At 32.6% G+C, this 14,115-nt stretch overlaps 1 protein-coding gene across 2 annotated transcripts in view; it reads right to left on the minus strand.

Moving 5' to 3' along the window:
* The window catches only part of Chm (CHM Rab escort protein), a 166,703-nt gene that overhangs the window by 109,092 nt on the left and 43,496 nt on the right, over nt 1–14,115 (minus strand). For both annotated transcript variants that reach the window (XM_047536712.1, XM_047536711.1), the window contains exons 3-4: nt 6,483–6,555; nt 3,533–3,657 (exon numbers count right to left, since the gene is read on the minus strand). In XM_047536712.1, coding sequence (XP_047392668.1) covers nt 3,533–3,657; nt 6,483–6,555 — 198 coding nt within the window. The remainder of the gene's footprint in view (nt 1–3,532; nt 3,658–6,482; nt 6,556–14,115) is intronic.

The following is a 14,115-nucleotide window of genomic DNA, read 5'->3' on the forward strand; positions in this document are numbered from 1 at the left end:
GGCAGGGGTGTTAAATATATCTGACAAAAGGATACATATCTAGAGTAAATAACTTTGAACACAAAAGCAAAAGAAAAGTCCAATTTTTAAAAAAAGCAAAATACATGAATAGACATTTCACAAAAAGAAACAATGGCAAATAGCATAAGAAAAACTATTCAAAATTAGTCATAAGAGAAATGCATATTAAAACCACAAACAGGTATCTCTGCACATCAATCAGAATGGTTAAAATAAGAAAGAAAGAACAATAAATTCAGGCAAAGATGTGGAGAAACTGGAATTTTCATACATTTCTCATGGGAACATAAAATGTTACAATTCTTCTGAAAAACAGTTTGGCAACATTGTTTTAAAACTAAACATGCAATTATAGTAAGACCCAGCAATTGTACAGTTGGATATTTGTAACAGAGAAATGAAAACTTTGAACTCAAGGAAACATTTATGTGAGAGAAAATTCCTGTATATGAAATTGTATTGCAGTTCTTTTTTTTAACAGTCAAAACCTGCAAACACCTCAGATGTTTTTCAATGGGTGAATCATTAAACAACTTACATCCATAACTCCATACCATGGAATACGATCCACAAAAAAAAACTGAACAAATGATTTATGTACACAATAATCTGGAAGAATCTCCAGAGTATTATGCTGAGTAAACAAAGCCAAGGCCAAAAAGTTATATACCATTCAGTTACATTTATATAGCATTCTCAAAATGACAAGATTATAGATTTAGAAAACAGATTAGTGAATATCATGGGTTAGGGATTTGGTGAGGGCAGTAAGGAGGAAAAGATGAGGTATGCTTAAAAAAAAGCAATAGGAAGAATCCTTTGGGTAATGGAACCAATTCTATTCTGTAGTGGCTGTGGTGGTGGCTACATGACTACAGGTGACAAAATAGTGCAGAACTAAATACACACAAACCCTGTTCGTTACATATTGATGAACATCAATATAACAGATGTGTAAAAGAGCAACAAAAACAGGAATTTGTGCAATACTTTTCACTGTTTATAAAATGGTATTCATAAAGATTTTATGATGTGTCCCTCAAAAATGTCAAAGATCTACTACTTATTGATACTTGCTAAAGGGGAAATAAGAAAATTTTCTAGATAACTATAGTATGTCCCATAAAAAGATAATTTTTTTCTAAGCATTTTTAATACTCTTTCTAAAAAATACTTCAAATTTGCATGCTTTTACAAGTGGCAGACCGAGAATATCCTCTTTAACTTTTTCCTGAAGACACTGGGATAGAATTATGATCATGGATTGTTACATTGTGTTATAATATAGTGATGGCCTTTAAGGGATCTTCTGGTATGAAAATCCATTTATCCCTATACAAAATGGCCCAAAGTCTGCTCTCAGATTGATGATGTCATCTTCTCTTATGTTAGTCTATCACCTATCACCTGAAACAGCAGCAAGTTAGAGTTCAAAGATATTTTTGAGATCACTTTTTCCAAATCCTTCCTGGTTTAGACCCAAAGTGGAAGAATTTCTTGCTCAGTATCACATAAAAAGTTGAATGCGAAAGATAGGACTATATCCCTGGTCTCAGTGTGCTTGCCTCTAGCAGACAGTCTTTCTCCTCTTAGAATATTTAAATTACTATAGTAGAGGAAAAAAAGAGAAAACAAGGTTGTCAGAAATATATATTAAATAAAGGTTTAGATATAAGTCAATGGTTCAGAGGTGATAACTTCTCATATAAAATAAATCTTTCTGACAGTTGTTTTGACCCTATCCCCTTTCACCTAGAAGTTTGGGGCTGAGTAAGGCACTTTAATTCCTATTTGCTCATGTCATTAGCACTTATATAAATACAACTGGATTTTCTGTATAGTCCTCCAATGCCTTGGCTGTCTCAAGGCTCTTCCTGCTCCAAGTGACTGAAGACATGGAACATCATTCATGTTTTGTCTTACTCTGTACTTTAATTGGTAATCAGAGGAGCACAAAACAGAGTACTACTGGCTATGCTATAACAAATTCTCTACCCCTAATCTTCTATTTCTCACTTTGAGAAGTTCTGAAAATAAAATTGAACATATCAGGAACAGAAAATGAGATGATTTCCTCTGTGCTCAAAATGTAACTTTTCAGTCATTAAAAACTATTAACCTCAACTGTCAGGAAGAGTAGAGAAATCGAAGACCTTGAAGTATGTAAAAGTACCTTTCAGATGGCTATAGTGTGATTCTAAGTAATACTCAAGTAATATTCATGGGCATACAATATCACACAATAAAATTACCAAATATTTACTCCTGGTTCTTGTAAGTATATAATCTTTCTGTTGAAATCACCTTCCACTATAAATCTTCCTATACTGGTTTTGAACAAAGTCCATAAGCTGTACCTTTTAATACTAAATGACATTTAAGCTTATGTAATTATAATCTGTATCTGATATTCCAAAGGAAGATCTTCTGCAGAAAATCATAGAATGCTAACTGTGTATTTGAGGAAATGTCTAATTACCTGAAAGACATGAAAATAGGGTAAAAAAATTAAGCACCAGTTCCCAGGCTCAAATACTACTCTGGCATAAAAAGAATGAGCAACATGACAATGCATATCCTGAAAAATCTCTAGTGAAATGGATTATAAATTTAAATTACTATTAAAGTGCCTGACAGCTGATGCTCTAAACCTTTCAACTTGTTGACCACATATCATTTGAAAAAATAAGCTGGGTAGTACACAATGTAAGGCCAGGGACTCAGAAGGCTGAGGCAGGAGGATTACAAGTTTGAGAGCAGCCTCAGCAACTTAGCAAGGCCCTATGTAACTTAGTAAGATCCTGTCTCAAAATAAAAATAAGTAAGTAAAAAGGGCTGAGGATGTAGATTAGTGGTAAAGCTCCACTGGGTTCAATCCCCAGTACCAAAAGAAAAAGAAAAGAAAAAAGAATCTATTCTAACTGTTTTAAAACAATGAATCTTTCACTTGAAGGGAGACACTTAGAACATTTATAATTCTGTTTTACTGTAATTTACAAAAATATGTATCCAAATGCTATGACCACTCAATTTAACTAATTCAAAATTATAATCTTCCAATTTTGCTATACAAAATATTATCCTAGAAGAATGGACAAACAATGGAGCAGTTTAATCTTACGCTCTATCAACTCTCTAGTTTAGGTGTGTGGCTCTGCCATTTGCCAAGCCATATGACCTGTTGGCAAGTTACCTAATCACTAAGTTCCTTTGAGGATTCTCTTTTAAAATGGAACTAATACTATCTGCCCTACTCTACTGCAAGACTGCTGTAAAGATCCAAGGAGGAATATATTTAAAAGAGTTTAGTAAATTTTAATCCAATACAGAAAGATGGTATTAGTATCTAAATAAAGAAAACTAACAATTACACTTAAGAATGGGCAAAACCAACACATGAACTTGACCTGTAGCAACCAATGTCATCTAAAACTTTATTGTTGGCTTTATATGAAAAAGTTTGAAAAAGAAGTCATTATACTTAGTTATTTGAAATAAATATTTCCCATACCTGGCATAACAAAAAACTTCCACATGTTGAATAGTTTTGTCCTTCCTGATGAGTGCAATGGCTTCTTCATTTTCAAGGATCTGCTCTTGCCACAGTGAACTATCAATCACAATGTCATTGTTTTCCTAAACAAAACACATGAGAAGTTTTAATTAAATTGAGAAATTGGAACCTGTAGTTTTCTGAAAAAAATGTATATCTTTTCCAAATTCATACTTTCCCTTTCATCACATTGAAACTCCAAGGATATCATCACTTCAGAATAATTGAAATGACTCCAAAAAACTGTGCCAAATTCAAAGGAAGGAGAAGAAAACACCATGTAAAAGTTATACTACCAAAAACTAGCTTTGGTACATAGTTTCTATCAGAGTATATAACATTTTGGTACTCATTTGGAAATGGCTGTTTTGATATTGCTTAAGAATTAGAACAAGTAACCTACCTGCTGAGAATCAAACATATGCTGTTCGAATTACTTGTTAATAGTAATGGGTTTTTTGTCTGCTTGTTTTATGTTTAGCTATCAAAACACCAGGGTCAGAATGACTTCCTTACTCTATTTACTTTCAGATCTTTGAAGACTGCCCACTAGTACTTTCAATTTTGATTGTATGTAAAGTACCTCTGAAAGATGCTCAGCAAAATATAACTAAAAGCTTTACAATATCTAATCCCTTAGTATTTTACATTCAGAATATATTATATTATAAAAGCATGTAAACTACTAAGGACTAAAAGTGGTCCTTCAAGATTTTCAACAATTCCTAATTGTATTTAGTGAAGAAATTTTATGAAATTTATCTGATTTTTCCCAATATTTGTATACAGGGTACTTGGGAAAATGTCAGCATATACTTTTTCCAAATATAAAGGTTCAACTATTACTCAATTTAAATTTTTAAACTATTTGATACCTTTCACAGAGAAAACTTTTTGAAGGAGTTATGAAGGAGTTAGCTGTGAAATAAAATCTTATTTGTATTAAGTAAATTCTTCTCAGAAAATTTCTAAACTTAAAATTCTATAAAGTTGGGCAATGATTCTTTTTAAAAGGTTTCACTGTCTTGAATTTCACACCATAAACTGAAGGAAAATAATAGCATATGGACTTTCTTTTCAAAAATAATATTAGATAGTAGGAAACATTCTGACAGAAGCATAAGAGGAGATGAAATCGAAAAATGTTAACTAGTTGACCTGAGATTACCAACCTAAGAAAAGTGGAATAAGAAGAAACAGTAAAGGGGTAAAGGACAGGCTGACAGTAAAGATCCTGGAGTAAAAAGCATGAAAGTAAAAGGTACTTCTACAAAAATATTTCTATTTCACTAAATCTAACCAATTTTAAAATTTACTTTTTAAAAATTACTTCTTCCAACATTATGGTTTGGATATATGTTCCCCCAAAAGCTCCTGTTAATGCAGAAATATTCATAGTGAAATAATTAGACAATGAGAGTTATAACCTAATCAGTCCATTCTAGTTTGAAATAGCTGGGTGGTAACTGTAGGCCAAGTGGGGTATAGCTGGAAGAAGTAGTTCACTAGGGATGTGCCCTTAGGAATTATATCTTGTTTCATTGGCTTCTCCTTTTCTCCCTCTCTCTTTTTGCTTTCTGATTACCATGAGATGAGCAGCTTGCCTGCTCCATGCCGTTCCCCATGATATTCTGCTCCACCTTTGGCTGAAGGCAATGGAGTCAGCTGACCATACTAAACGTCTGAAACCATGAGCCCACATAAACTTTTCCTCCTAGAAGTTATTCTTGTTAGGTATTTTGGTCAGTGTCAAAACCCAACACCCAAGAAAGATTTTCCAGACAACTGGGATATTTTGCTGTTGTTCTGAGAATCAAAACTAATTCTTACCATGGAAACACTGAATACACCTAATATAAGGTGCTTCAAATACATGTCCCAAAGGTAAGGTTCAAAACTGGGTTTCTGATCAATTTAAACATACAAATATTTTAGGCACATAGTATTTATAAAACAGATAAATACTACTTCTAATATTTATTATCTTGACTAATGGTTTGAATTATTATATTAAATACTGCTTTACAAATATGTTTGTTTCTCCACTTATTTCATGAAATGATATTCAAACTGTATCTTGCATCTTTAACATTAATGTCTTTGTTATCATGAGAGACATTCTTTGAGTCATGTATACCATTAAATCAATAGATACAACTACAGTGCTTAGTATGGTGGCTAGCACGTAAGTGATTTTTTTGTTATTCTTAGCTAACTGAATACCATTTTCTGGAATATATCATTCTCCTTTCCCAACAATCTAAACTCTTTTGATATGTAGCAGTTAATGATTCCATATGTAAGATGTTCTCAGCAGGAATTTTATAAGTTTTTAAAGTCTATTATATAAATTGGTAAACTGTACAACATTAACTAATTCCATATTATGCTGTAAATAATCTCTAAGTGATTTATTTATAATGACACTCATTTAACAGGTGTAGTGGTAAATCCTACCCTCAATAAAAATTTATTTATTTATATAAACTCTTTTTCCTCACATTTTTCTTTTTATTGGTTGTCAGGTGACATATGAAAATACAAAACCACAACTGACAAAGATTATTTCAAATCAATGTATCTTCCCTAATTAGTTATGTTTTATTTGTTTGTTTTCTGTTTTAAATGTATTAACTAAAAGAGCAACTAGTAATATGTGAAAAGTTATAAGGACTGGAATATTTTTGTGAACGAATTTTTTGGCAAAATATCTTGCTTTATATTTGGTCATAGAGAGTAAACAGGAAATAGTATTAAGAGTATATGATTTACTCTTCAAGCAACACAATTTTTGACAAATAAGTAAATAATAATAAAGAATCAATTATATATTACAGATGACATCTAGGGCTGGATGTGGCACAAAATATAGTCTAGCAAATAAAAAAAAATCAAATAAGAATTTTACCTGATATTCCTTTAGCCAGGACAACAGCCCTGAAAAGCTGAAACTGGCCCAGTTTCCTCCATAGTAGCTTCTTCTGTAGAAATAAGAAAAGTAAAGAAAGGGGTCAAAAATCAAGTCACTGATCTTCATCAACCAAACTTCCTGATCCTTAAACTTAATTCATTTTTTAATATTGCTGCCTCAAGAAATCAAAAGCATTTGTATCAGGATGTTGCGATAAGAAGAAGTAATAGGCTGAAATAAATTTGGAGCACTCAGATACCAAAAGAAACTTCCTATTATATAAGAAATAAAAATATATATTTGACCTCCATAGAGTTTTCTTCCCTGATCACTTAAACACTGTGACATGGAAATTAAGCAGGTAAGATATATGTATATGACTCCCAGCTTAACAAATGGCTAGGAAGGAAACCTGGATAGATTTCCAAGAAAGCCACAGAAAAACTGCTAAGTTTTCTGTGAGCAATTATCTCTCTGCCACCACCAACAACCCTATCTCCTACACCAAACAGAGAGAGAGAGAAATGAGAGAGATAAAATGAGAGAGGAAATGTATAAAGCAGATGAAGTGGTTACTTTATTATTTTCTTCCCTTTTTGGGGGGGTAGTACTAGGGATGGAACCCAGGAGCACTTTACCACTGAGCTATATCCCTAGCCCTTTTTTTATTTTGAGACAGGATCTTACTAAGTTGCTGAGACTGTCCTCAAACTTTAGATCCTTCTGCCTTAGCCTCCAGAGTTGCTGGGATTAGAAGCAAGCACTTTAGATAAAATAAAAGTAGATCCTGAAACACAGTTATTCACACCAAGATGTGTGACAAATTAAACAGAAACAAAATTTCCACAGAGATCTGGGTGAGTTATTATTCTTTAGGTCAAACTCCTATGAAGGGATCACTGGTTTAGAGAACACAAAGGTCTCCTAAGACCAGGTAAATTTTGTACACAATGAATGTAAGTAGAGATTTTTAGCAACCACACCTCTAATTCTGCACTGAATAATGAATGGTCTTGCAGTCCTTGCAAAGCTATTCACATTTAGTCACTCTGTATGATGAACTACAAAGTACACTAAATCCAACCTACAATAAGCATTCCAGTTCTGGGTGGGAGGGATTCTTGCCTTTGTTTCCAATTACATATTTGTTCCTCTGTATCTTTCTCTAATAAAATAAAAATCTATAAAAGCTGTATTGAAAATTAAACTATTAAAAAATTAAACCAGGGGCTGGGAAGATAGCTCAGTTGGTAGAGTGCTTGCCTTGCAAACACAAAGCCCTGGGTTCGATCCCCAGCACCACAAAAAAAAAAAAAAAAAAATTAAACCAGTAATATTATATACAAAATTAATCTTCCACAAGGCTACTGAATGTTATCTCAAAATTCTGATATATTCTCCTTGATCAACTGTTAACATGGGCCTGAAGAATATTTTAACAAATAATCACTGCTTTGCTCTAACAGAGGGTTAAATCAAATACTTGTGAAAGAAATTCTATTAATATAGATCATCATTTTAGTCATATCATATGGTTCTCGCAGGTATGTAAATTCATACCTTACCCAGAATCTCCAATAGACTTTAGATAGGATTTCAACTATACAAACAATTCTAAATGACCAAACCTTGTTAAAATATTGGAGTGAGGAAACTGCACGGAGAAGAGAAAGGAAGAGAGAGTAATGTTAGCGATGTCTTCCCATACCAATTCATACCCTTTTCTCCCTTACCTGAGAAGAATACATTTCTGCTACCTCTTTCTATCCTCCAAATGTAACATTCAACAAAATCACAAAAGATCCTAGGTCCACTGCCATTTTATTTCTTGTTGAAATATATTTAGACTTCCTTTGAACTACCTATAAGGTCATATAAGTTTCACTTTTTATCTAATGGGCGCAAGTTTCAAGACTGTTGTAAATTTAATGATATATTAACTTAAAAATGGGCAAAGAGTTTGAACAAACATTTCACAAAGAAAGTGATTACTGAGTATATGAAAAATTGCTCAGTATCTTTAGGTATGTACACATTAAAATGAACATAATGAGAGCCAGGTGCAGTAGCACACACTTATAGTCCCAGTTACTCTCAGCTACTTCAGGAGCCTGAGGCAAGATGACTACTTAAGCTCAGGAATTCAAGGCCAGCTTGGGCAACACAAAAATATCCACTCTCCCAAGAAAAGGGAGGGTGGCACATATAATAAGATCCAGTACACATCCACCAGAACAAGATTCATAATATTGGGCATTGGTGGGATGCTCAGGATGGATTCTTGGGATTTTTTTTTTTTTTGGTGGAAGGATAAAATGGTATAAACACTTTAAGAAAATACCTGGCAGTTTCTTACAAAACTAAACGTACATCTATCCTATGATCAGTAATGATCAGAAATTCTATTTCTAGGATTACACAAAAGAAAAGTATATGTGCACAAAAATACTTAACAGAAGTCTTTTCACAACAGCTCTATTCTTTAATAGTCCATGGTAATAATAATCCAAGTATCTATCAGCAGAATGGATAAACAACCTGCAGCATATATTTATAGGATAGTTACTATTCACCAACATAAAGAAATAAACTACTTATATAGACAATAACATAGATGAATATCAAAATTGTTGAGAAAGCCTTGGCCAAAAGAGAATACATACTGTATGTTTCCATCTATATGAAGTTCCAGAACAAGCTAAATTAATTAATCTATGATGAAAATATCATGAGAATGGTAACCTCTAAGTGTGGGAATGAGGGCAGGACTAGAGTATGAAGAGGCAGAAAGAAACTTTGCAGAATGACAGTAATATTCTTTATCTAGTTAAGATTTTAATTAATTAACTGAATTAATAAGGTTTTTAAGTATATGTAATTGTCAAACTTATTAAATGGTACACTATCTAAATTTAACCTAAAAAAACCATAAACAAATATTGAACCATTGTTGATATATATGTTGAAGTATTCAGAACTAAAATTACTGGTGTGTACAACTTACTTTGAAATGCGTAAAATAATAAGATGGAGAGCTGGATGGACAATAGAAAGAATACACGGATAATTACGTAGTGAAGCAAATACCCCAAAGTGTTAATTGTACAACCTAGGTAGTAGATACACAGGTGTTCACAATAGAATTTTTCAACTTTTCTCTGTTTGAAAATTAGCATGAAATATTAGAAAAACAAAAGTAAGTTAATATGAGTTTTCAAGCACTGAATATGATGTATCAATTTCCAAGGTATTTTCACTTATTATCAAAAGGCTAATAAAACTCTAAGAAGGGCCATCTTGCTGTTTCTTTCCATGATTAAGTTACCTGAGGTCAGTTCATGGTCAAAATCTATTTTTCTCTCCTATGCTTGGTCATATGGTTTTTGACAAAGCTAATTGGTTCTGGTATTTTTCCATGCAGCTCCCATTTTCAACTTTTCCTATTGATGTGCTCTTAACATCAGCATCTGGTGATCTCATCCAATTATGTATATAAAAGGTGAAACATGGTTTTCATTACTATGGTCTTTCTGACAAAAATGGTAACATAATTATTAGTAAACTCACTATAACGCCAGCACAGATTTTGACGAAATTCATTTTAATATTTGTATAGTTCTAAATATGGTTTAAAACATCCCTTCAAGACAAAGACAAAGACTTGACATATCAAAATCAATATGATGAAAAGAAAAAGGAAAAATCAATATGACATTTTAATATGCTCTCTGGAGCAATACTACAACAGAAATAATAAAAATTAAAGCCCAGGAAACATTTTTCTCAATTTTATCTATAAAGATATGACTTTTGAACTCTAACATTTAAATTCGATTTATAAAATATTATTTCTACTGTCTTTAAAAGTGCATCTGTAAAGAGAAATAAGGATAGGTTGTTGGTTTTGTTTTTCAAATCTCAAAGATATGATTTATTTTAAAGACAAAATGAGAACTTCCTGAATGAGAAAAAATAAGAAAAAATATTTGGCATGTTTTCTGTCAATTTTGTGTCACAACTGCCTCTGTATATCAAGTAAAGGAATAAGTACTTTTTGATAAAGGTTGAAAAAGACTTCCTCAAAACTACTCTCTTTGTAGAACTAGAAAACAAGAATTCACAGTATTTAAAGAGCAAACACGAAACTAACATCTAAAGCCCCCTAATGTATTAGAATGGGAACGTGACCTAAAATTTCAGCTAAAATACTAAAAATCAAGAATGTAGTATTTATATTTTAAATACAGACTTAATAATTATAATACCAAGGTACAGTTCTCCATTATGTGAAATGTTGACCTTATAACTGTAGAAAACAGAATTTTAATCTTTCTAAGTTTTCCTTCCCATAACTTACTCACAGTACCACTAAGTTTTTCTGGGCACAATAAGGAAATGTGTTACCCAACTGTCTCCATTAACACCACTTAATAAAACAACAGAAAATACTGTAACGAAAGAGTTATTAAAGATATTTCTCATCCTTTACATAGTGTTTGTTCTTAAAGCAAAATCACTGTGCTTAATGTTTCCTACCAGAAAAGAAATATACCACAGGTAGGCACAAAAATTTGAACTGTATGAGAAGGTTGAACATTAAATCCATTCACTAGAGTCTATTAATTAAACCTTAACAATATTATTTTCATTGTACATCATAATTTCAATTCATTACTAAATATTCAGCAGTAGGCACAGTTAAATGATTCTAAAATTAAATACTGGATTGCAAAATGGCTTCTGTAAGCAAGTCTAAGAACATTGACAAAAGGTGGAGTTATTGACATTCAGGCACATTCATCTGGGAATCATTTTAATTATTAAGAAACTCAAGAATTGAAAATGTTTTCAGGCAAGTAGTCAATGGGGTCCAAGCTTGCTCACTGAGAAAGGGAAGCAGCACAGCTCATTATCTAGATGGCCATATTTTACATTCACTGCTCCTACAATTCCTTTAGCTAGAGTAGAAGCAAAGACCACATTCCACTAATGATATTTTTAATCTTTGAAGTTGTTTGCAAAAATATTTTCTCATGGATTTTTCCAGAAATTAGGTGGGGTAGATAGAAAGAATGCAATTTTATAAGTGAGGACACTGAGACTTGCCCACATAGACACAAGATAATAGTAGCTGTGGTTCAATGAAGTCAAACACTCCGATGTTGAATAGAACCTGGCCCTGATAAACTAAATTCCCCTTTTTCAAAATGCATTCCCCATCAATAACAGGGACTGTTATTGTGTTCAAAGAATAAAAATAAAATAAAGCACAATGACAAAATAGATTTGGGAAACCCTAAGTTAAATAACAACAACAAAAAAATGGTTTATTTGTGACTTGGCTTCTTCTCAGCACCCGTAAATACAGTAATATTTGTTGTAGCTCTTCAAGAGGGAATACAGCAGTATGTACCATTTCAAAAATTCAGTGGACAAATGAGCACTTTTTATTTAAAACAATTTTGAAGCATTAGCTCTTAATGGAACATATTTTGTGAAATGCTGGCTTAATTCATGTAAAGGGGAAGGAAAAATAAATATATATATATATTAAATATACATATATAAAATATATACTAAATTTCTATATATAAATATATATAAATACATATAAATATATATCTATATATTTATATATATATATATATATATTTCTCTATATATTTATATATATATATATATATACACACACACACACACATGCACACACTAAGTTTTACATTTTACATTCACTATTTAACTTAGGCTTCATGCAGATCCTCAAAGACAGGTGCTATAATTATCCCCATTACACAAGAGGGGAAAAAAAAAACTGAAGTTGAGTATCATGTCTAATTCACTCAGATAGGAAATGGCAAAAAGCTCAGGGCATATCAGTCTCCAAAGTCTATACTCTTCCCACAATACAATATTATATACTATACCCCATATGGTTAGAATATTAAATTATAAACATACACAAACCCTTGAATCTAAATTACTGTAAGTAAAGGCAGTAGAATCTGTTTATAAATACTACATATTTATATAAAGTTTAAGTTTTGATTTGCTGACCCAATTCATTTGTATAATGGGATAATAATTTCATGACTATGTGTACTGCAATGTCTTAGCTGGGAGGACTATTCATGTCTAAAACCTAGAATACAACCAATATTACTGCATGTCTCATATTCAATGTGTAAAATATCTTTATGCATATGGTAGAATGAGAAAACAGAAGTCAGGCATATCTACTAATATTGGTTTGCTGGCTGTTTTTCAGTAGTATATACTGTGCATATTTAAAAAGGCTCTATTCCATTTAAATTTTGTTGCAATACCATGAGTCATGAATAGCCACTACTTCCTGTTGACAAATAGGACAGGTTACAAAAATTTTCAGACTTGGCCCTACATAAATTTTCATTTAGTAAAGGCTCCACATACCTGATACAAAAGAAAACTAAGCTCCTTTTACCATTCCCTCACTCCAAAACAAAGGAAGGTGTGTCTCCATAATAGAGAATATAGATGTAATTCTAATGTCGAAGACAATGACCAGGCTCTTGGTGGGCATTTTTATTAGCCAATAAAAACTGTACATATTTATCATGTGTAACATGTTGTTTTAAAATGTTACCTGGCCTTAATAGAAGCTATAGGAATTTGAGTTGGCAATTAGACCAGTTCACTGGTGAGAAATACCAAGCTATATTTCCACTCATTAGGCCTGGAAAGAGATGTTCCTTTGTTTGGAGTTGTCAGTCATTCCACACAAATCCACTCATTCAAATTCATTTAAGACAACCAAGGCAGGCAGATGAGTAGTAACACAGAAAAGCTACCCTTGATTCTTGTTTCTCTTTATGATCTATTTACACTGATTTAATTTTCACTTCTTTGCTGGTGACTCACTAACTGGTATCTCTGATCTGGACCCTTCCGGTTAGCTCCAGATTCAGATCAAGATCTAGCAGGCTGAAAATGCAGATGATGAGTCATCAGTTTATTAGACATCTCCCTTCACTAAATGTTCCAGAAACAATTCAATCTCTACATATCCAAAGGACAATATTATTACCTGTCCACAACCCCCAACCTGGTCTTTCTCTTGGTCTCCAAAATGGCAACACTATGCTTATAGCTACCTATGAAAAAAATGAACTCCCTCATTTTTTCTTCAAGCATACTTACAGTTAAATTCTCAAACTTCTCCCATCCTGCCATCCTTACTAATGTTGCCATATTTCAGATACTATCTAGTAGTTTGTCTACTACATTAGATTTACCAAAGGTTTTCCTGCCATTAAGTTTTACCCCTTCAACTTCCATGCTAACTCAGAACACAATATGCCATTACCTGGCTTAAAGGTATCTAATCACTCATCAATACTTCTAGAATCAGCCAGGCACTGGGGCACATACCTGTAATCCCAGTGACTCAGGAGGCTGAGGCAGGAGGACTGCAAGTTTGAGGCCAGCCTCAGAAACTTAGCAAGAACCTATCTCAAAATGAAAAAATAAAGGAGCTGGCAACATAGCTTACTTTGATGTCATTGTATTCAAAAAAATTCTAGAATCAAGTTCAACATCCTTAGCATCATTGTAAAAACCTGAAAAATTTAGTTCCAACACAACCCTTCAGCCT

Source organism: Sciurus carolinensis, chromosome X (assembly GCF_902686445.1).
Source record: "Sciurus carolinensis chromosome X, mSciCar1.2, whole genome shotgun sequence".
Lineage (NCBI taxonomy): Eukaryota > Metazoa > Chordata > Mammalia > Rodentia > Sciuridae > Sciurus > Sciurus carolinensis.